Consider the following 25,499-nt stretch of genomic DNA (forward strand, 5'->3'; position numbering starts at 1 on the left):
GATCATTCAAGAAAAACTCCATAGGTACAAACAAATAATTTTTATTAATTTTAATAATTTGATAAAATTAAAAAGGTTTTGCATAAACAAAACCAATGAAGCTAAAATTAAAAGAAAAAAAGAAGTTGGCAAGGGGGGGATTGTTGTATCAAGTTTCTCTGATAAAAGTTTTATTTATAAGCAAAAGAATAAAGACACATTTTCTAAATAATAAATCATCAAAAGATATGAGTAGCTAATTTTCAGAGGAAGAAATACAAGCTAGCAATATTCACATAAAAAAATTCTTAATTACTAAGAATTAAAGAAATGCATATTAAAACAACCCTGAAATACTACCACTTCATATCCATCGATTGGTTAAGTTGATAATAAAGAAAAATGACAAATGCTGGAGGGGCTGTGGGAAAACAAATACTTCAATATATTGTTGGTAGAAATGCAAACTGTTTCAAACATTTTGGGAAAAGGTTTGAAACTCTGCTTTCAAAGCCCAGTTCAGCCCTGTGCATAGTCTTTTGATGAAGCACTATTAATACTAGGTCTGTTACTCCAAAGAGATTAGAGAAAGAGGAAAAGGACTTACATATACACAAAATGTTTATAGCAGTCTTTTTGTGATATCAAAGAATTGTAAATGGAGGAAGGGCTTGACAAGTTATACTATATGAATATGATGGAATACTGTTGTACTCCATTTCATCTCACAGTTTGAAAAAATGATAAAGGAAACAAAATCAGAGAAACATGGGAAGACTTATATGAATTGATACAAAATAAAATGAACAAAGCCAACAGAACAATTTATAGAGCAACAACAATATTGTAAAGATAACCAACTCTGAAATGGCTGGAAACTCTAAAAAACACAATGGCCAACCAAAATTCCAAGGATTCATCATGAAATGTCCTATTGATCTAATGATATAAAAAGACAGATAGATTACAAAATGAAATATATTTCCTTTATCTTTCTTCCTTTTCTTTTCTTTCTTTCTTTTTTTTTTTTTTTAGAGGGGGTATAGTGCATAATACACTGTAGTACACTATATAGTGCAGGAATTTGTTTTGCATGACTGTATATTTGTAGTGGGGTTTGTTTTTCATACTTTCTTATTTGTTAAGGAAAGGAAAGAAGGAAGAAGATAATTTCCTTTTGAAAATAATATAAAATTTAATTTAAAAAGAAAAAAAATGATCTCCCATTTTGAGGGTATTTATATATACATATATATATATATATATATACATATATGCATACAAATATACACACATATCACTTTGTTGATGATATGATATTGACCAGACCAGATGAGACAATGAAATGTCGACAACATGAAAACAAGGGGTAGGAAATCAGTTCTTAAGAAAATCCAGGGCAGGATCAAGATAGCAGAGAAGAGCCAGGCAGTTGCCTGAACTCTCCCCACAATCTCTCAGAAACAACAATCAATCAAACTTCTAAAATAATTCTAAAGTGACAGACTCCATAAAAAAGATGGAGTGAAAAAATTTTCCACTCCAAGATAACTTAGAAGGACTTCAGGAAAAGTCTGTTTCACTTGAATAAAAGAGGATTATAGCCAAACACTGCCAATGTCCAGGAAAACCAACAAAAGGCTCTTACCTACAGCTAAGATCAGCAACCAAGGCTAATCAGTCCAGACTCAGCAAGCCAGATGTGAGATGTCCAACCCCAGAATCTAGGCCATATTAGGAATGATTAGGAATACTAGTGCAGTGGACACGCTGCAGAGAACTGAGGCTTTCATACAGAAATATAGTGACTATATGCCTGACCTTCAGTGCAAGAAGTTTGGGACAATGAACCCTGTATCACAGGAGCAGAACTTAATTTTTTAAAATGAGCCAAATAAGAACAAAAACAAAAAAAGAGCCTTGACCACAGAAAGCTACTATGGTCCCAGGGAAGATCAAAACACAAACTCAGAAGAGAACAATAATATCAAAAAGTCTACAAGTGAAACCTCAAAGAGGAATACAAATTGGTGTCATGCTAAAAAATTTTTCTTGAAAGAGCTCAAAGAGAATTTTAAAAACCAATTAATAAATGTAAAAGAAAAAAAATGGGAAAAGATATGAGAATTATACAGGATAATTATGGGAAAAGCACCAAAAGCTTGGAAAAGGAAGCACAAAAATTGACTGAAGAAAATAACTCATTGCAAAATAGAATTGGCCGAATGAGAGGGGAATCCACTGAAGGAAACTATTACTCCTTTAAAAGTAAAATTGGCCAGATGGAAAAGAAGGTAAAAAAAGCTAATTGAAAAAAAAAACATCCCTTTAAAATTAAAATTGGGCAAGTGGAAGCTAATGACTCCAAGAGACATCAAGAATCAAACAAAATGAAAAGGAGGAAAAAAAGAAGAAAATTTAAAACATCTCTTTTAAAACAAACTGTCCTGGAAAACAGATTTAGGACAGATAATTTAAGAATTATTGTCATACATGAAAGCTATGATTTAAAAGAAAAAAGAGCATGGACAGCATCCTTCAAGAAATCATCAAGGAAAACTGCTTTGGTATCCTAGAACCAGAGGGTGAAATAGTCACAGAAAAAATATACTAATCATCTCCTGAAAAAAAAATCTCAAAATGAAAACGCCAAAAAATACTGTAGCCAAATTTCAGAATAACCATGTCAAGGAGACATGTAAGCACCCATGGAGAAACAAAGCAAATATTTTGGAGCCACAGTCAGAATTACACATTACTTAGCAGACTCTACAATGGAGGGTGTGGAATATCATATTCCAGAAGGCAAAGGATCTTGGATACCAAAAAAAAAAAAAAAAAAAAAAAAAATGAGCAAAAAAAAATAAAAACAAAACTTGGAAAATATGGAAATTCAACCAAATAACAGACTTTGAAATTTTTGAAAAGACCAAAGTGAACAGAAAATTTAATCTTCAAATACAAGATTCAAGAAGCATTAAAAGGTAAACAGGAAAGAAAAAATCACACCATGGTAATTCAGTAGTTAAATTGTTTGCATCCCTACATGGGAAGATGATACTTGTAATTCTTACAAACTGTATCTCTATTAAGGCAGTTTAAAATATTCAGACAGAAGGTGTGGGTATAAGATGACTTTGATGTGCTGATAAAAAAATTAAAAAGTAAAAAAAAAATTATTGTCCTGGGAGAAGAGTAAAGGGGAAAGCAGAAACACATCATATGAATAGATATGAAATGTATATTGTGATAGAAAGAGAGAAGGGAATGAATTTTACTTGACTTACTGTCATTGGATTTGATTCAAAGAGAAAATAACATTTACTCAAGAAATCTGTATTACCCTATAGGGAAGAAGGAAGGGAAGGGGGAAAAGAAAGGAAGGAAGATGATAAAAGAAAGCACAGACAGAGAGATGTGGTGGTCAAAAGCAAAACAGTTGTAAGAAGGGACAGGGTGAAAAAAAAAGAGAGAAGAGAAAAAGTATAAACAGAAGACTAATAGGAGGGAATTATGAGTAATGACTACTCATAACTGTAAATGTAGATGTAATCAATTTTCCCACAAAATGAAATTAGATAGTAGAGTAGGATTAAAGAACAGAATCCTACAATATATTGTTTACAAGAAACATATCTGAAATACAGAAACACACAGAGTAAACTGGATCAGGATATATTATGCTTCACCTAAAACAACAACAACAATAACAACAACAACAACAAACAAACAACAACAACCCAGGGATAGCAATCCTGATCTCAGAGAAAAGAAAAGCAAAATTAGATCTAATTAAAGTAGAGAAAAAGGAAACTACATTTTGCTAAAAAGCATACTTGACAAGGAAACAATATAAGTATCAATCATTAACACAACAAGTGGTATAATATTCAAAATCTTACTGAAGTTAAGTGAATAATAGAAAGAAATAGATAGCAAAACGATATTAGTTGGGGACCTAAACCTCCCCTTTTCAGAACTAGATAAATCTAAGCACAAAATAAAAAGAAAGAAATTAAGGAGGTGAATAGGAGTTCAGAAAAGTTAGACATGATAGATCTCTGGAAAAAATTGACTGGGTATAAAAAGAAATATACCTTTATCTCAGTGATATGCTAACCAAAAATGATCATGTATTAGGGTATAAAAACTTCACAATCAAATGCAGATAGGAAGAAATATTAAATGCATTTTTTTTTGATCATAATGCAATAACTATTACATGTAATGTACATGTAAGCCACAGAAAGATAGATTAAAAACTAATTGGAAACTAAATAATATAATCCTAAAAAATGAGTGGGTCAAACTACAAATCATAAAATCAATCAATAATTTTATCAGAGAATGATAATGAGATAACATATCAAAATTTAGATAAATAAAATAGAGAAAGAGAAGCTCAATGAATTGATTGTGCAATTAAAAAGACTAGAAAAAATTGTAAATTCTCAATTAAACCAAATTAGAAATTCAAAGGAGAGATTAATAAAATCTAAATTAAGAAAACTATTGAACTAATAACAAAAACTAGGAGCTAATTTTATGAAAAAATCAATAAAGTAGATGAATCATTAGTTAATTTTACTAAAATATATGAAAACTAAATTATCAGTATAAATGAAAATGATGAATTCATCACCAAGGAAAAGGAAATTAAAGCAATAATTTGGAGCTATTTTGCCCAACTATATGCCAATAAATTTCATAAGTGAAATGGATGAACATCTCCAAAAAATATAAACTGTCAAGAAAGAGGAAATAAAATATTTAAATAATCCCATTTTAGAAAAAGAATTGAACAAGCCTAAGAAAAAAATCTCCCCAGCCAGTTGTTTTTACAAGTTTTACAAGTGATTTCTACCAATCTTTTACTTCAAAAATTCACTCCAATATTGTATAAATTTGGGGGGGAAATGGACAAGGAAGGAGTTTTGCCAAATTCTTTTTTATGACAGAAATATGGTGCTAATGTCTAAAATCAGGAAGATCCAAGACAGAGAAAGAAAATTATAAAGCTAAACTAAATGATCAGGCAAAGGAAAAAACTAAACTAGAGAAAGTTACAATGGGAATATGGAACATGATGGTTCATCTTCAGAGGAGGATACTAAAGAAAACCTCTCTCACTTTGGAACTATGCCCAAAGGGTTGTAACACTGTGCATACCTTTTGATCCAGCAATGCTATTACTGGATCTATATCCCAAAGAAATCATAAAAGAGGGGGAAAGACCCACATGTGCAAAAATGTTTGTAGCAACTCTTTTTGTGGTGGCATAGAATTGGAAAATAAGTAGATATCTATTAATTGGAGAATGGCTGAATAAGTTATGGCATATAAAAGTAATGGAATATTATTGTTCTATAAAATTATTAATGGGAATTCTTTTAGAAAGTTCTAAAAAGATTTACATAAATTGATGCTGAGTAAAGCAAGCAGAACAAGGAAAACGTACACAAATGCTGCAACAGCAGATTTATGCAATGATCAGCTATAAAAGTTGGTCTTCTCAGCAATTCAGTGAATATAAATTCCCAACATGATTATTCATATGAAAATATGTTAAAAATTATTGTACATTTATAACAAACAAAAATTGTTTTACATATAACTGAGGAAAATAAAAATAAGAAAAAAAGAAAAAGTAAAATTAAATAGAGGGGGAAAGCCTTTACTATTCCAAAGAGTGATGTTAAATGACTACCTACTCAAAAAAAAATTTATAGAAGAACTCAAAAGACTTTAAAAAACAAATGAACAGACTGAGGAAATACTAAAAACAACAAAAAAAAATCTAAGAAAAAGAAGATTATGAAAAGAAAGTCTACTAACTAGAAAAAGAAATTCAGAATCTTCAAGAACAACGTAACTCTTTGAAAAATAGAATTGGGTAAGAGGAAGTCAATGAAGTTATAAGAGACCAAGAAATAATAAAACAAAATATACTGAATGAAAAAAGAGAAAAGAAGAGAACATAAAACATCTTTTTTTTTTTTTTTTCTTTTTTAAAAGCAATAGACCTGGAAAGCAAAACAAGAAGAATAATTGAACTACCTGAAAACTATGAATAATCAGAGAAAATTGTCCTGAAGTGATAGAATAAGAGATGAAAGCAGAAATAGGAAAAATTCCATGGATATACTATCATCTATATAGTATATATTTGAAACCCTTACTCCTTTGTCCTATAACCCAGTCATGCATTGCTTAATTCTAATCCTACATCACTCGGTTTGTTTTTTTTTGTTGTTGTTGTTGTGTGTTTGTTTTTTTTAATGACTAAATGGTCTCAGACCTAAACATTATAAGACTTGAGAATAAAAGATTCCCCTTTTTGAAACAATGAGTAAAGGAATATTATTGATATTTCTCACTCTGTACAGTTATTTGTTGCATGGCAATGCTCATCAGAAATATCTAAGCAATTATATTGGAGCAGTTACTAGAATAGTAGAGTAGAAAGAATGGGTCCATTGCCAATATGGATATCGAGGTCATAATACCATGTTTGTAGTAAGCAGAGAACCCATGTAATCCCTCTAAGTAAGGTAAAATTTCTTGTCCACTTGGATTATTTGTGCCAATAGGAAATGCATATAACCAAATGGCCTTCAATTTGTCCCCAAATGGTAAAAATGGGATTCTTCCACCTCAAGAAAAGAAATTTGTTCTTGTTAACAAATGGCTCATCATTATGTTCCCAACAAGCCAGGACAATTGTCTAATGTTCCAGAGGCCATCCTAGCAGGGGAAAAAGATCTCTGATACAGTAATTTCTGGGATCCAATCCCCACAAAGACTTCTATGAAAAGAATAAACTATTTGAATGAGGTGATTCAGGCCAATTTCAATGGACTTGTGATGAAGAGAATCATCTCCATCTACAAAGAAGACTGTAGGGACTGAATATCACAACACAGTATTTGCACCTTTTTGTTGTTATTTGCTTGCTTTTTTCTTTCTTTGTAATTTTTTTTCCTTTTTGATGTCATTTTTCTTGTATAGCATGATAAATGTGGAAATATGTACAGAAGAACTGTATAAATTTAATGTATATTGGATTGCTTGCTGCATAGGGGAGAGAGAGGGAGGAAAACTCAGAACACAAGGTTTTGCAAGGAAAAATGTTGAAAACTATCTTTGCATGTATTTTTGAAAATTAAAAGCTTATATTAAAAAAAAGAATGAACTTTTTGGAGATGGTTCCAGTTTACCCTCTCTGGTCCTTGTTCATTCCTTCCCCAGTGTTGTTCCCTTGGTCCATATTCCATCAAAGTACTGTAGAGAAAGTCTAGACCCTTCATTTGGTAGGTTTTCTTTCCCTTGGGATGGTTTGGACATCCATTTCAAAAATGGACTTAAGGAACCAAGGTGATATGGCTGGGCTCCATAGCATGGAGGAGGTGAAACTCTTGCATAACTGTGGTGCATGTGTATTTACTTTTATAAAAGTAAATAAATTGTATCATTGTTAAATATCCTTACTATGTTACAGCTAAACAAACCTCCTTTTGCTAACTATTCAATGATTTATGAATGCCTCCCCAACCAACTTGGCAATAATTCTAAGTCTCTGGAGTGGGATAGGAAAGAGTTTTTACTTAGTCCCAAGGAAAGATGTGGGAGGCTCTCCAGAGAAGTTTCTAAGAAGGTAAAGATTTTGTATTAACTCCCTGATGTAGTTTTCAGGGATGGGAAGATTTTGTTAGGTAAGTCAAGGAATACCAAGTAGGTGACAGTGTTGTGAAAACCTAAGTATCAATTTATATCTCAGAGCACGCTGCATCCAAGAAGCTAATGATTTAATTTACTACTGATAACTTTGAACTATAATTAGGAATTGTTCACTCTGCCAAAAGTGTCATCTGTACAACAACCTTGTGCTATTTTGGCTCTGCAATTCATTGTCCCTACTCCACATTAGGAGAGCCACTGTAAAATTAATTAATATTAATTAACCAGTTTCTTGTGATATGAATCTCAGTCCTTTAGGATAGGGGACAAAAAATCTAGTATTTTCTGTCTTCTAATTTTGTTTTCCTTCTTCTTTTTCCTTTATGGTAACTCTTGTGGGGAGGGGACAGGCAGGAGAATGTAGGGTTCTTTTTTTTTTTTTTTTCTTTAATTTTCTTTCTAGTAGTGACTAAACCAAGATTGTTTTTGTTTTGAAAGAATGTAAATGGTTGGAACAGTTAGATGGTGCAGTGGATATAGCACTAGCATAAAGTCAGGAGGACCTGAAATCAAATCTGATCTCAGACACTTAATACTTCCTAGCTGTGTGACCCTGGGCAAGTCACTTAAACCCAGCCTCAAAAAAAAAAATAATAAATAAATAAATAAATAAAGTAAATAAATGGTTGAAGGTCCTACAGCAGATCCTGAGCAACATGCTATGTAATATGATCAATATCTACCAGGTTTTCATTCCCAACACTTTTTTTCTTGCAACTGAGATTAATTTTCCTAATTAGCTCATGCCTCCCTTGATACAGCATCTAGTCACCTAAGTTTTCTCTCAGTGCTTTGAGCCTATAGGCTCATTTCACACTTTGACCACTGACCTAGTTTGATCTTCTAATGTCAAAGCTCTTATATGGAAGTCTTTAGTTAGTTAGGAAAGACATTAATGAATCAGTCATCCATAGAAACACAATCATGGCATATAGTAAGCTCCCTATTCTACCATCATCTGGCATATAGTAGATGTTTAATAACTGCTTGCTTGATTTGTTGTGAAATTCATAAACTTACAGAGTTTTAGAGTAAAAAGGTACCTAAGAAGCATTTCAATCTCTTCATTTTACAGATGAGGAAAATGAAACTTAAAAGAGATAAAAAAACTAAATTCATATAACTTCTAAGTAGCAGAGCAAGAATTCCAAACCAGGTCTTCTGACTCTAAGTCCAAGGTTCTTTCTATTGTGCAATACTGTCTTCATTTACCAACATGGTTCATTTTAGCTTTCTACTATGAAAAAGTTTCATAAACATTTTGTTCTAGTTATAGTTTTCACTTATATGATTTTACCTATTAATCACAGAGTCTTTGGAGGGATATAATCTTTCATTACTTGCTGAATTTCAGTGATCACAATGAGTGGGTCAGTTACACACAGATGGAAAATATTGATAGAAACATCACTATTTGTTTTCACTCTTGGTCCATGACTTGACTTGACTTGACTTGAGACTTAGTAAAAGGCTCTTGATTAAGTCTCTCTTTTTACCTCTTCCAAAGGATCATGCTGTAATTCTCTACAAATTTGTCAATACATTCTGCCTTAATTGCAATTACATTCTTGCCTTACATCTCTTTCTATGCTATGAGTATTCTGAGAATCAAGATATTATATCATTCATTAGTACACAGTTTTGCTTGAAGAAATTACTCGGTAATCTTTGTTGAATTAATAAATGATAAAAATGGGAACATCTGCCTTTTCAAATTATAATAGATTTAAAAGATGGGAAAAATTATTTTACAGATGAGGAAATTGAGGTTAATTGACTTGTCTGGGATCTCACAAATAGTAAATGTTAGCTAGGTGACACAACTGATAGAATGTCAGGCCTGAAGTTAGGAAGAGTCTTCTTCCTGAATTCAAATCTGGCCTCAGATACTTACTAGCTATGTGACTCCGGTTAAGTCACTTAACCCTGTTTGCCTCAGTTCCTCATCTGTAAAATAAGCTGCAGAAGGAAATGACAAATTGCTCCAGTATCTTTGTCAAGAAAATCCAAATGGATCATGAAGAAAGTTGGATACAACCAAAACCTGAAGAACAAGATCTGGGACTAGAATTCAGGCCATCTGACTTCAGAATCAATATTCTTTCTACTATATCATTTAAAATAAAGGACATGCTGGAGCAACTAGATGGCACAGTAGATAGAGCACCAGCCTTGAATTCAGGGGGACCTGAGTTAAAATCCAACCTCAGACACAAGACATATTAGCTGTGTGATCTCAATAAACAAATAAATGATGTATTTAAAATACAAAAATTAACAATGAAAATAATTATGCAATTTAACAACTGAATCATTTATATACATATGTATATACATACATATATATATATATGAAATACACACACAAACCAAATCTAGAAAACGGTCAAATATGAAAAGAGAAATAAATGCAACAAAAACTTGATCTTCCTACCTACCTTTAAGAAAGGGCTGTGTTTGCATCTGTAACCTTATCTTAATCAGGTCCACAGGACCTCCAAGTCCTACTGAAACCACGCCTGACAGCATGCTAGCCAGAATTAGATCTGACAGGGAGGGTGAATGGCTAGATTCTCCACAGCGGTACTGTGTAAGGAACTTCTGAGTATTGCTGAAGACACCAAACACCACAGAGCTGTAGACAGCAATGCTTGCCAATGGAAAAGACATTCCTTTAAAGAACCCAGTCACCTGGCAGTGAGATAAAGTAAAAGTTAATAGGATTATAGACTTAAACTAGATCCTAGAGAAGAGTGAAAAAAAATCTCATTCCTTTTTCTTCAGAAGTCAAGGACTATAGGTGTAAAATAATGTGTATGCATACTATCAAACATGATGGGTATATTGGGTAGTATGGAGAAACAGTTTTTATTCTTTTTCTTTTTTAATCATTGTTACCAAGAATACTTTGCTTAGAAATGGAGAGAAGAGGGAAATATTCAGAAAGGAACAGGATATAAAAAAAGATAACAATAAAAAGAATACTAAAAAATAAAAGAATTCAAGGTCTGTCTCATACTTTCCAGAGGCTCAGAAACATCAACCTGTGATCTCTATATCTTCCACCTTACAGAATAGTAGTAGCTGTTGTTGTTTGACCATTGCAAAGAACACAATGATATCATGGGGTAATATTTTGACTAGTTTGTAAATTGTATTTAAGTGAGACAGGATTACACAAAATCATCATCCTCATTCTTTCTTCCAAAGTCATCAAAGTCTAGGAGCAAGACAAAAGATAAGAAGACTTCTGATGGCCTGGGATGCAATGGATGACCTTACTGCCTTCAATGTCTAACCAAGCTCTAAGCACTCCATAATGCCTGCTCCAGCTGCCTTCACGGCTATTAGAACAAATCATTCTCATTTGCCCATTCCATCAGGGGATGTCTTCATATGATTGGAATAGATATCCTCCTAGCTTATAAGTTACCCTCAACCTGTTTTATCCTGTCTGAGAAAGTAATTTTATTGGATTGTGGCCACTATTCATGCTACAACTTCTTAGAGTCATAGGTGAAAGTTAGGTGACAAGTGGATACCAAAAGTAGATGAGTACTAAAAAAGGCTATTACAGGATAGTTAGTGCCTCGTCCAAACATTGGACTGGTGGCAACTTACATTGATTTACAAGATCCCACTGTTAAATCTTTAATATGCACATTTATTCTTTGGGAATCAGCAAATGTTACATGATTTGATGTTTTATTGAATGTCTAGACTTTATAAAGTAATGGAGAAAATATCAATAATGCAGATTAAACTTAAAGGTATTTCAGGGATATATGTTTTTCAGACATCTTGTCATTAAACATATACCAGCATATCCCTAATGTCAATCTGAGTATGAGCCATGTAGAGGAAATAGTTTGTCCTTTAGCTATGGAGCCAAAGGTGTAGCACCTGACCTTTCTGCTTTACTATCCCCAGTCTAGTATAAATTGAAGGACTGAAGTTTTGTAAAAACAGTCTTACTAATATTTACTTACCCAGTAGAAGAAATGGTACCTGAAAGAGTAAAAAAATGTCACCTATATCTACTTGGTCTCCTCTGTATTTTTTGATGGGGGTCAGGGAACACTGCTCAGTTCAGTTTTTATTCACTCTACCAAGGTATCTTTGATATAGATGTTAAAAAAAAAATCCAACAACAACAACAACAAACATGACCTAGATATCCCAAGCCTCAGAAAATAACCCCCTTAATCTAGTTATATTTCATTTCTTTCTACATCATTTATTTCTATGAGAATCTATCTGTGGGAAATACTTTTTATTTTTTTTACTGTCTAGTGTTTTTACTGTCTAGATGAATATTTATGTTTTCTTATGTGAAAAGAAGCACTATAGAGTGGTAGGCAGAAAGCTATCATTGTAGTCAGGATGACCTGAATTTAAGTCCTGCTTCTGACATATATGAGCTATGTGACTATCTCTAAGTCATAACTTCTCAAATTCACCTAGGTAAATCTCTAAGATAGTAAATTACAGATGATTTGTGAATTTGTATCAATAGAAGCATATCCCATAACGTGAGCTCCCTAGACAGAAAAAAATTAAAGAATCAGGACAATAGTAAAAATGAAAAGCAGAAAATCTTAAGCTGATTTTGAGGTAAAAGTTAAAAATCAATCTATCAATAATCATTTATTAATAACAAGAACTATATACACCAATTGATGTAAAAATATAACTTTACTTTGAAATAAAAATTTTTATCCTACTAATTCTAATTCTTTCTATATTTAGATTTTTAAAAAATGTACTTTATCAATTGATTCATTCTATCCTCAATTTCTGATTTCAGTATTAAGCACCTATCATAGGCATAGAAAGTGGTCTAAACCTTGGACACATACATAGACAAAAATTAAAGAGTCCCTAATCATCCACTATAAGGAGACACACTGGTTGTGGGGGAGGACCAATAGGATATGAATGGAATTTTGATGAGGTCTAAAAGATGGTTTGCTGAATAATTGCTGATAATTATTTTTAGAATTATTAATTTCATCTGCAATTATCAAAGGTACATTTTAGTAAATTTTTAGTTATACGGATTTTACATGGTTTAATGAAATAGGTAGATGTACATATATGTATTTATATATATTTATATATACACATATGCATATGTATATGTTTGCTTTTCTCATTAAAGATAAAATATATTGAGAGGTCTCTCAGTTATGCCCAGGCACCTCAGTCTGTGCTCACATGGACTATATTCCTGTATTTCCTAAATTTAAGACAGATACATACACATATACACATTTATGTGCATACACATAAGCATGACCTAAGTAAAAAGAGCTTAAGACTCTTCAGAGCCTTTACTAATTGTGAAATATTACTTTTCAGTTAAATTTATCTGTTTTTATGGATCTCCACAGTGGCAGAAGCCAAAAAATAGTTTTTAGTGGGCATGCCCATTTATCTTGAATGAATCTGTAGAAATGGCCAAAATGGAGATAAGAAATGCCAGTATCACAGTGAATAGAGTACTGGTTCTGGAGTCAGGGTGACCTAAATTCAAATCCAGTCCCAGATACTTATTAGAAATGTGATCCTGGACAAGTCAAGTCACAATCCTAATTGCTTCAATTACTATATATATATATATATATATATATATATATATATATATATGTGTGTGTGTGTGTGTGTGTGTGTAATGCCAGTATTTTTGAGGACTCCCCAGTTATAGAAGGTTAAGATTTGTGAGTGAAGTAAAAGTATGACAATGCAGTTTCTTTGCTTAATTTTAGCAAATGGCCTTCATAAAGAGAATTACTGTGCTTCAATCTTTAAGAAATATGTGACTTTATATGGGTATCCTTGATATCTGTGAACAGCATTGCCACTTTCACCCTAATAGTTTGTTACTATGACTGAAACAGTCATCACCTTACAATAAGTTTTCCAGTGATGAATCCTTTCAAATAAGACATATGGAATACAGTATCTTACTGTTCCTGCAATTGAACCTATAAAAAGAACTACAAAAATCTAATAAAATAATATATGTTTCATCCAGTTGAACCAAAATTGACAGGTCTAAGCTTCCATCTTTTGATTGAGGAGACCCAAATTCAATTTAAATAACCATGTATCTTACCCAAGTTAATCAACAATTTGTCCTAAAGCTTTAAAAATGATCTTTTGCTTTTATATTAACTTCATTTCTTATTATATTTCTTTTCCCCTATCCTATAAAGCAAGTCATCAATGGAAGAAAGAAAAAAATGTAATTTAGCAAAATCAGTCAATTATATTATATTCGGTACCTGTGAGCCCCTAGTTTCTGCAAAGAAGGGAGAAAGGTGAAATGCCTTAGAGTTAATTACTATATATATATATTATATTTTTTTTTTTAATTTACTATACTACCTATAATTACTTTGAAATCTCAACACACTCCTTCTTTATAATCCTAAATACCAAAATGTAGCATCTTCCACCACACACAGACTTCAAAATCTTCAACATAGCAAGCATTTAGATACATACTATGTACCATGCTTGGCACTGAGGAGACAAAGCCAAACTGAAAAACAGTCCCTATCTCCAAGGGGATTATATACATATTTTAAATCTCATATTTGTATGGGAGGAGATTTGCACATTTTTTGTGGTATGTTTATTATTTAACTAGTTCTCTCCAGTTTATAACCTTAGATTCTAGTACCCCAAGAAATCTTATAGTGATAATCAATGAGCCTTGCTCTAGAAGTCAGGATTAAAAAGTATTTGCTCTGGGGATCTTCCTGTCCCAAATGAAGAAGAGATATTAATATATTGGTCCAAGGCTCACATAGCCAGAAAAGACATTTTATTAAACCTTCAAAAACAATGAGTATATATATATATATATATATATATATATATATATATATATATATATATATATATATATCACTATGGTAAAGAATATTCCATGCTGAAAAATGTCCCTGGATATTCTATCCATTTCCTGTTTCTGTGAAACACTTCTCAATGAAAAATTTCACCACTTTCAAAGTTCTCTTACTCTGGCACTTACACATGCAAACATGTGCTCTTACTCTCTGTCTCTCTCTGTCTCTGTCTCTCTCTGTCTCTTTCTGTCTCTCTATCTCTCTCTGTCTCTATGTCTCTCTCTGTCACACACACCCACACATCCACACCCGTACACCCACACCCACACACACACAACCCCACACAGTACTTACACTTTCTTTTTTATACACAGTGAGAACACAATTTAGTGTGTTTCCATATCCTGTTCCAGCTTGCAAGCGAGTCTGTTGAGAGATTTAAGAATGGCTAGATTATCATATTGTAAAATTAGGGAATGTTAGAACTATGAGAGATTGTAGCCATGATTACTTCCAATTCCTTCATTATCTAGGTGAAGAAAGTAAGGTCTAAGAAGAGAAAACAAATTAGGTAAAGCTATTCAGATAATAGCACAACTGGAACTAGAACTCAAACTATGGAAGGAACACAAAGTTATTCTCTGTCCTCAGGGAGTTAACAATCTATTTGAGAAGATGAAACAGATAAACATATGACAAGTTGGCTGACAATTAAAATTATCTATAGTAACTATAAAATGAATGGAATTGACAATGTGAATAACAGGAATTTAGTTAGGGAAATATGTTGGTCTAGAGTTGCTAAGAAGAGCTTCATGCAATTAGCAAGCATTCAACTGGGCTTTGAAATTATCTTACTCAGACTCAAGACTAAATATAATAAATATAATACTAAATATAATTCAGCAGTGAAATATCGATTCTTTTTGATCTAAACCTATGACATAAGCATACCCTTTTCCTATTCCCATCCTACCAATAGCAACTGCTCCTCTTTTCTGTTTTCATTGCAGATGTTTCATTCTATTCCCTCTTTTTTTCCTAATTGTTTGTCCTTTATTTTTCCTCTCCTTCTTTTTCTCCTACTTTTATCTTTGGAACATTTCAATGAAAATATTTGGCAGCCATAAATTAGCAAAGGTTTTTAATAGTTTAAAATGTTTTTTTTTTTTTTTAAGAAATTAGCTGAGTATTCTAAATTTTAAAAAAAATTGAAAATAATAAGAAAAATAGAAGAAAAACTGAGAAAAGGAATTAATTGTTTGGAAAAGACATAAAATTTTACCAAAAGAATAAGCTCTCTTAAAGTATAATTAACCAAATGGAAGCCAATAACTATGAGATAACAAGAAATATTAAAACCAAGTGAAGAGTTGGAATGTGTAAACAAAGTGTAATATATCTCATCACAAAAATAATTGATCTGGAAAATATTTCACGGAAAGATACCTTAAGAATCACTGGACAACTTGAAAATCATGACCGAGGGGCAACTACATGGCATAATAGAGTCTGGAGGACCTGAGTTCAAATCTGACCTCATTTAACAGCTGTGTACTCCATGCAAGTCACTTAACTCCCCACCAAAAAAAAATACATATAACTAAAATAATAGAAATGATGTTAAAAATATTTCTTGGAATCCAAGGGAAATTTGGAAATCAAAAGAATTTGCTGGCTATCCCCTGAATGAAACCACAAAAGGAAAATTCCCAAGACCATTAAAGATACCATTCTCCAATTGATAAATGGTTAAAGAATATGAAAAGACAATTTAAAAAAAAATTAAAACCATTTTTAGTCATTTAAAAATTCTCTAAAACACTACTGATCAGAGAAATGAAAATTAAGACAACTCTGAGGAACCATTACACATCTCTCAGATTGGCTGAGATGACAGGAAAAGATAGTAATAAATGTTGGAGGGGATGTGGGAAAACTGGGACACTAATACATTGTTGGTAGAGTTGTAAACTGATCCAACCATTCTGGAGAGTAATTTGGAACTATACCCAAAAGGCTATCAAATTATGCATACCCTTTAATCTAACAGTGTCTCTATTGGGTCCGTATCCCAAAGAGATCATAAAAAAGGGAAAAGGACCTATATGTACAAAAATATTTGTGGCAGCCTTTTTTTTTTTTTTTTTTTTTTTTTTTTTTGTAGTGGCAAAAAAACTGGAAGCTGAATGGATGCCCATCAATTGGGAGTAGCTAAATAATTTATGATATATGAATGCTATGGAATATTATTGTTCTATAAGAAATAATCAGCAGGATAATTTCAGAAAAGCCTCGAGAGAATTACATGACCTAATGCTAAGTGAAATGAATAGAACCAATAGAACATTGTATACACAGCAATAACAAGATTATGTAATGATCAACTCTGAAGGACACTGGCTCTTTTTAACAACAAAGTGATTTAGGCCATTTCCAATAAACTTGTGATTGAGAGATTTATCTGCATCCAAAAAGAAGAATGTGGGGACTGAATATGGGGTCACAACATAATATTTTCACCATCTTTGTTGTTTGCTTGATTTTTTTTTTCTCTTTCTCATTTTCTTCCTTTTTGATATGATTTTTCTTGTGCAATATGATAAATGTGAAAATAAGTATAGAAGAATTGCTGTCTAGGGGGAGAAGGGAAGGAGAAAAATTTGGAACACAAAGTTTTACAAGGGTTAATATTGAAAATTGTCTTTGCATATATTTTGAAAATAAAAAGCCATTATTAAAAAAGAACATTAAAGACAAAATCTAAAGTTTCCAGATCAAAAAGAAATACTCCAAGAAGACAAACTAGATCAGTAATTCATCTTTAACTTCTAGTCTTAGAAAATTATTTAGGTAACTAAGTGGTTTGTCACTAAATAACTTGCCATAGTCACATAGCATCAGTGGTAGGACAGGTCTTCCTGACTCCAAACTAGCAGGCTCTCTATCTGCTTTTCAACTTGAAATTTCTGGAGGATTCCTCAATGATGAGATATATTTAAGAAGTGACAAAGCCAGGATGCAAACCTAGATCTTCTGTTGCCAATTCTAGAATTCTTTTTACTACCTTCTACTGTGGTTAAGAGAACATTCATTTGTTTTTCTACAGGAAACACCCCTCAGATTTACACATTACAATGATTCAACAAGAGCAAAAGCTCCTTAGACATAATTTATTCCGCTCATAGGGCACCAAGGCACCATGATATTCCTTCCTTGCATACTAAGCCCTTCACAGGGTTTGACCATTCTCCGTCATGCTCCATGTACCTCATCTTTATTTTCAGGTCCATTAAATTAAAATTGTCAGCATGAGGGACATGGAGAAAAAATACAAGCTAAAAAGGCAATTGAAGTTCCTAGTATAACAAACCAAAGGATTTCTAAAATCCAGGACCTCTTAGTAGCATCAACAAGTTCAACCTTGGCCAAGGTTGAAACAAATAAAGCATAATACTAAGTTAGTATTGTTTCCTTTCCTTTTATGCAACAATAAATTATTTCTATCTATGAATGTTCCAGAATGCATCTAAACCATAAACAACTGATCAATTAATCACCAAGAATTTGTTTTGCAGAAAATATGTAACAAGCACTGTAATAGATGCTAAAGATATAAAAGTAAAAATGAAGTAGTCCCTGCTCTCAAGAATCTGACATTCTATAGAGTAAAATGACAATAATGATAATGATGATAACTAGTATTTATATAGCACTTTAAGGTCTACAAAGCACTTTACATGTGCTATGTAATAGACATGCTATGTAATAGCATTACATATTATATATGTAATAGATATAACATTTATGTATTCACTTTGCATATGTTAGACATTTATAAACATATGTAATATTTGCAACATTAGTACAAGGTTAACAGGGAGGGAAAAATAAGAACTGAGGGATCAAGAAAAATCTTTTAGAATGTAATGCTTTTATAAGAAGATATGTATTATAAGAGGTGGAGATGAGAAGGGAATACATTGCAAGCAAAGGAACAACAGCAGAAGAAACACTATAAGATATAGAAAGAAGGCAAGTACTGCTGGTTAACAGAATGTATTGAGGGTAGAAATATATAAAAATATACAAAATATATACAAAATCCAGAAGGGAAGCCTAGAGCTAGCTTCTCAAGGACTACAAATTCCCAAGAAAGGAGTTTGAATGTCCTCTGCTATTTAGAATGATAAAATAGAGAAAGAAATGGTGGTGGTGGTAGTGGGGAAACAGACTGGATTTGAGACCTGATTCTGCTGCTGGACAAGCTCTATATTTCTTCCCAGATCTAAATCCTAAGCACTGACCCCAGGACTTTGCAAGGAATGTAATTTGCAAACTTTTAAAATCTTACAGTAATATATAAATCAGAGACTATTCATGGTATTTCAATATGACCCACTCACTAACTATTTACATTTAAGCATGCAACTTTAGTCATTCGGTTCTAATCTCTGCTTTTTCAGCCATAAAATGAGAATGATGATGTTTGTACTCTTTCCACAGAACATGGACAATGGATACATGAGACAATGGATACAAGATGATAAATAAATGCATGTCACTATATTTATTAGAAAGCTTGAAGGTTTGAAGAAAAAAGTTATCTGTCAACTAGTCTACTACATTATATACTTAAGTGCCTATTACTATAATAAGTGCCTAGTGTGTGACAGTCACTGAAGCTACCAAAGAAAAGAAGGGTAAAAATAACCCATCCCTAATTTCAAATAACTTACTTTATAATAAGATAGACAACATGCAAACAACTACATACAAACAAAACATATACAGTCAGTCAGAGGTAATCTCAGAGGGAATGCACTAAGGAGGTTTAGGAAAACCTTCTTGCAGAAGTAGGACTTCAGCTAAAGCTTAAAGAAAACCATAAAAACCAAGATGAAAAGAGAGAGAATGCCTGAAAAAAGAAACTAGAGCTTCTAAACAGGAGGTTTCTTTGACTCTTACAGGGAGACATTCTGGGTTAGATCCCCTATAGGGGGCAGTGCAACATACTCCTCACTCACACCTTTCATAAGTACCAGAAAACATTAAATCAGTAAGATCCTTATTTTACATAGCAATTATTTTTTACTCTTCAAAATGATCATGGGGAACTGCATTGTCCATACCTTAACTGTGTCCAGAGGATGACCCACAATAACACTTGTAGCACCTGTAAATGAAAAGAAAAACAACACAATATAGTGACTCCTGACTCCTTTTCACTTAATTCACAATGCTGAAGGACAAATCAGTTTAGGATCCATCCACAGAATCAACAAGGTATAAACTTTGCAAAGGAGATTTCTTTGTACCTCACACCCTCACACATAGTTGTAGGCACTTACAGTTTATAATTAGCTTTAAAATAAAAAAAAAAAAAGAATTACAAATTAACATGAATAAGAGCAGGAATCCACTTCTATAGTAACTTATAGCTATCATATCTACAGTTTACTAAATATAGAATACTCATATTAGAGGATGTGACTAAGAAGAACTAAAGCAAATTAACACATGACAAGAGATAAAGCCCTAATTCTCTTTTAAGAGATCTCTTTCTTCACATAGTAAAACTTGTAACCTACATTTGGGATGTTGATAAGGGAAGAGTATTGCCTCACTCAAGGGATATTATAGGCCCCACTCCCATTCAAGGGGATTTCATCAAAAGAATCCTTAAATATCAGCTTTCTACTAGCCAAAATTATTTTGAATTTTTAAAATAAATGCTTTTATTCATTCATTCACTAGAATATAAGTTCCTTGAAGGAGGAGTTTTTTCAGGGTTTTTTTTTTGGGGGGGATTAGAGGTCTTTGCATTCTTTACTAGTACAGTGTCTCAGCACATAATAGTTATATACTCAATTCTTGACATATATAACATCTTCAGATACAAAATAAAGGCCTCATTCATTAACCATGTTAACTTGATCAGACTTCTTATCATTATGTACAAACTTGAGACTTCATCAAAGTTTTATGTGCGGTTTGAGTGAGGATATTTATACCTTACATTGCAAAAGACATTCAAGGCTAATATAACACTTTTTAATATTACTAATAAATGTTAATCCCCACATTGAGCCTCATTTGTGAAATAAGCATGTTGAACTGGATGACTTCTTTATCTCCCTATAATTTCTAATCATATGATGCTAAGACTGTTCAACTGTTCAAGGTCAAAGAGGGAATAACTTGCAGACCTGGGATTTGAACCTCTGTTCTTTGTTTCTAAATAAGGACCCTGTTTTCTTCCTGGATTTTTGGGACATTGCTCTCTCTCTTGATTTTTTTTCTATCTTTCTGATCAATAATTCTTTGTCTCTTTTGCAGTATCATTATCCTGACCCCAGTGCTTCAGTATATTCTAGAGACATCTTTTCTTTTTTCTTTTAGCACTCTCTCTTAATAGTCAGCTCAGGTGGGTCAAGTATAATCTCTATTCAGATAAGTTCTGAGTCCCAATGTCATATCTCCAATATCTCCATCAGATTGTCCCATAGACACCTTAAATTTTATGTATCTAAAAAAGGATTGATTACCTTCTTTCTCCTAAACTAAACTATTCTTCTAATTTCCTTTTTTCTCCTAAGGATACCGCTATGTTTACATTCATTAAGATATGAAAACCAAGAGTTATACTTGACTTTCCATTTCTCACACCCACAAAATAAATCAATTGCTAAGTTCTGTTGATTCTGCTCCCATAATTTGTCACATATCTATCCTCTTTTCTCTACTCATTTCATCTCTATTCAAATTCAAGTCCTTATTACCTCTTACTTGAACTATTATAGTTTTTAAATTTTTCTTGTTGTCTGCAAGTCATTCCCCCTCACCAATCACACAGTTACCAGTTCAATACTCCTCAATGACTGATCATGTCATTCCTCTACTCAAAAAGCTTCAGTGGCTTCCTATTTTCTCTAGAACAAAGTATAAGGACCTTACTTGTCATTTAAAACTTTTCATAGATTTTTTTTTATCCATGCTGATAATACATTACTTCCTATTATGTACTCTTGATTTCAGCCAAACTGGTCTATGTGGCTTTTTCTCACATATGACATTCATTTCCCATATGTATGCTTTTGCATTGGACTCAAAGATGATGCTCTATACCTTTTAAGCATCGTTTCAGGGTTCTTCCCTTTAGGACCAACTGCTCTAGCATGTAGACAACTCTTTAAATACTTAAAGCCAGTTATTGTGTGTCTCACAAATCTTTTCTTTCCCAAATTAAATAGAGAAGCTAAAATAAGGATCTTTTCCATTTAGTCATTTTAAAAAGTATTTTGAATGTAGCACATCTATGTATGTCTTTTGTCCCTCCAGAAGAATTCAATATCCTTGAGGTCAGATAGTAGTTCAATATTATCTTTTAATTATCCTATGTGGCAGAGGTGAAGAGGTAATGCATTATAGGCATGGTAGTCATTCTACCCAAAAGCATTGAAAAAGATATTGGAATGAAGGCATATTGTGTGTAATAACAAGAAATACAATATGGCTGGAACAAATTGAGTAAAGGACTCACATTCTTTATCAAATATTTGAAAAGGGAATACAGACACAGATTGAAAAGCAACTTAAATACCAAAATGTAAGGATTTTTATTTGATCCTAAAGGTAATAGGGAAACACTAGAGTTTACTGAGCTAAGGAGTGTCATGGCCAAATTCATGTTTTGAAATACAATTTTAATAGTTGTATGGAGGATAGATTGAAGAGAAGAAACACTAGATTAATGGAGAATGATGACGTTACTGCAATAATTGAGATCAGCTATAATGTGAGCCAAAATTAAGGTAGTATTAATGTGAATAGAAAGAAGGGAATAATGAAAAAGATGTAGACAGAGATTATAAGATTTGAGGACTCAAGGATAACTTTAAGATCACAAACCTGATTGGAAAGATAGTCGATGCTCTTGACAAAATGCAGGTAAGTGGAAGAGAGGTGATTCTGAAGAAACAGTGAGTTCTATTTTGTATATATTAAGTTTAAAATTCCCAGAGCACATCAAGTTTGAAATGTCTAAGAAGTGTATATTGATGTGGGCCAGGATCTCAGAAGAGAATCTGAGACTAGATAAATAGAACTGAAAATATACATATTACTACATCACAGATGCTTATAAATAAAGCCTAACATGTTCTTGCTTATTTTGAGTTTTTATTACTGTTGAGTAATATTTCCCCTACTAATTCCTATATTTTTCTTGATATCTTATATATACAATATGTTTACAGTTGAGGAAGGTGGAAAGAACACTGAAAAATGGTGTCACAGAACCTAATTTCAAATCCCAGTTTTGATACATAATATCTTTTGATACATGGGCAAATCAGTTCATATCTCTGTGCCTCAGCTTCCTTATTTGTAAAACTGATGACCCCTAAGACTCCTTCCAACTCTTCATTTATGATTCTCCTTAACTTCCACATAAACTTCACCCACTCTAATTGACACCTTGGCTCAGGGGCATGATAGTGTGTGCAGCAAGCTAGGAGTGCTTTCCTGAAGATGATTGATAAAGAATTTCTCTCATGAGATGAGTGAAGATAAAAGTAATTAAGTAAGGGAAGGAGGAAATGGGAGCATAGAAAATAGGCCAAAGAAGAGAAGAGCCAGAAAGGACCTGTTCAGTCAGAAGAAAAGTAAATAAATCACTGAGAAAGGAAAGAGAGGTTAATGCATAATAGAGAGCAAAAAAAAAAGAGTCCAGTTTTCCTAATGTCCTTTTGACTACTTTCCAAGCATAGCTTTCTCCTCTATTGGAGGGGAACAGAGCTATGGAGAAGAATGGGGAATATAGCCAAGTGTGCTTGAATGAATAATGATTTTAGGAAAGAGAACAAATGAAGGCAACTGTGTGGTCCAGAGGATGCCAAATAATAGTCTTGAAGAAATATTGGAGAAAATTAAAAGACTTAAATAAGATTAGCGATGGGAATGGAGAAGGGGGAAGGAAGAGAAGAGGTGACAAATGAGGAAAAAGCAGGGTTTTTTTTTTTTGGTTTTTTTTGTTTTTTTGGAGGGGGGAGGGTTTTCTCAAAGTTAACAGGAAATCAGACAGGTTTCTCCAAACTTTTAAAATGTCAAACCAAACCCCCAGATACTTCAGTAACAGGGTCAGCTTGAACCAACTATTAGATAATTTGCCTGCATGTTACCTCCTTGCCAAAACTTCTGGACTAATTAATTCTGGTGATATAGCTATCTCACTTAGCTTCAACCTGATCTATCTTTGATTAGACCTTTTGGACTCCATCAGTCTCCCAAGGGAAGTACTAGCCCTTCCTCTCCCCTAACTGCCATAAACTGGGAATTCTGAAGACATCCTGGAACTTAGTAGCACCACCCCTCAGTAAAGGGTGCAGTCAACACTACACAGTATCAAAAGACTAATATCATGTTTCTGTTGAGTCAGAGCATACTTATCAAGATTTCCCACTGGCAATCCAGATATGTCCAGTCATAAAAGGGTGTGTATTTTTAAAAGCCAGTCTATTGGCTGAGGACTCTTACTAGGAGTTTAATGATTAGACTATTATTCCACATAAATGGGATTTTTTAAAGTTAAAATAGTAACGGTTTAAAAATAGGTTTAATGTTTTCCTAAAAATAGGGTTTTTTTTCTTATTAAGGTGAAAGTCTGGTTAGGTGTCCTTCTAGGATACAGTACACAAACACCACCTGTAAAGGTACTTGCGACTTATAAATCTCTAAATATCTGAGCCTGTGGCAAATTTATTCTGATTTCCAACAACCTAATGACATATTCAGTCAAACTTGCCCCGAAATGCACATATGCTAATTACCTTACACCCTATCTAATTCATAAAGTCCTTCACTGTCAACTCTCCTACCCACTCTGGGTCAGAATTCAATAACATCACTTTCCTACCTCTTTCCCATTGCTGATATTTAGATCCCGGGAATTTCCAAAAAGCAAACTTACCTCCGATCCAGCCAGCCAAAAAATCTTCCATAATTTAGCAGTGTCGTTCCAATTCCACGTGACGATCTATGTGTTTGTTTATTTTAAAAGGGTGCAGGGAAATAAAGTAGACAGATAGAGGTGGTGGTGATAGAAAAGCCTTTAGAAGTTTACAAGCCCCATTCAGCTTCCTTTGCACGTGCAGCCCGTTAGCGATCCAGCCTCTCGCAGCTGAGATAAAACTCGGGGGTTTCTCCAAATCCGTGCCTAGTTCAGAGTTATCCTACAGCGTGTCTCATTCTACACGTTTCGAAGAACTTAGAAGTAGCAGAGCAGGACGCTTCACCTCTCCCACAGCATGTCTCAAAGTAGCTCACCGCTGGAGTTTACAGAACGCCCCTGGACCTTAAAGGCACAGTACACGGACCTAAGCAATTACCCGGGCAGGGCCTGTACAGAGCACCCCTTGGCACAGAGTTTATATTGAAAGAGAAATTCAAACAATCTATCCTACCACAACCGGCATGCCGGCAAACTGCCATTTGAAGAAAATGCCCACTCTTCTAATTTAAAGCGCTGTAGAAATAAGCAGAGATTAAGATCTTCGAAGTGTCTGCAGGGTTAATTTCTGAAGGTGATACAGTGGTGGATAATAAAATATCTCACTCCTCAAAGTGGAGAGAACAGTAACTACTAAGGGAAAAAGTCACTTCTGAAATTAATCTCCTTCACTTCTAAACAAGAAAAACAGAACCCAAAAGGCCTGACTGAGCCAGTGATTCTATTTAACAACTGAAATTCTACAACTTTTTCCCTTAGTAGGGAAGTTGTTGTAGAATTTAAGATTAATTTCAGAAATGACTTCAGTAAAAATCTTGCGAATAAAACTTTTATCTAATGGATTTTTTTTCAAGATCAGGAGGTTCAAGAATTCCCAGCGAATGCCATTTCAAACAAAAATATTGTTCTATTTTTAT

General features: G+C 33.1%; 1 protein-coding gene across 4 annotated transcripts in view; it reads right to left on the reverse strand.

The window, feature by feature from the left end:
* Positions 1-24,918, reverse strand: part of SLC25A48 (solute carrier family 25 member 48) — a 133,426-nt gene extending 108,508 nt beyond the window's left edge. For 2 of the 4 annotated variants that reach the window (XM_074290874.1, XM_074290872.1), the window contains exons 1-4: positions 24,544-24,918; positions 19,706-19,749; positions 14,928-14,999; positions 10,155-10,407 (exon numbers count right to left, since the gene is read on the reverse strand). In XM_074290874.1, the coding sequence (XP_074146975.1) occupies positions 10,155-10,407; positions 14,928-14,999; positions 19,706-19,749; positions 24,544-24,574 (400 nt within the window). In that variant the 5' untranslated portion in view covers positions 24,575-24,918. Of the gene's footprint in view, positions 1-10,154; positions 10,408-14,927; positions 15,000-19,705; positions 19,750-23,755; positions 23,851-24,543 lie in introns of those variants that run through there. The other 2 variants (XM_074290875.1, XM_074290876.1) reach the window with 2 other exon arrangements.
* Between the last annotated feature and the right edge of the window lie 581 nt (positions 24,919-25,499).

This window comes from Sminthopsis crassicaudata, chromosome 2, assembly GCF_048593235.1.
Source record: "Sminthopsis crassicaudata isolate SCR6 chromosome 2, ASM4859323v1, whole genome shotgun sequence".
In the NCBI taxonomy this organism is placed as follows: Eukaryota; Metazoa; Chordata; class Mammalia; order Dasyuromorphia; family Dasyuridae; genus Sminthopsis; species Sminthopsis crassicaudata.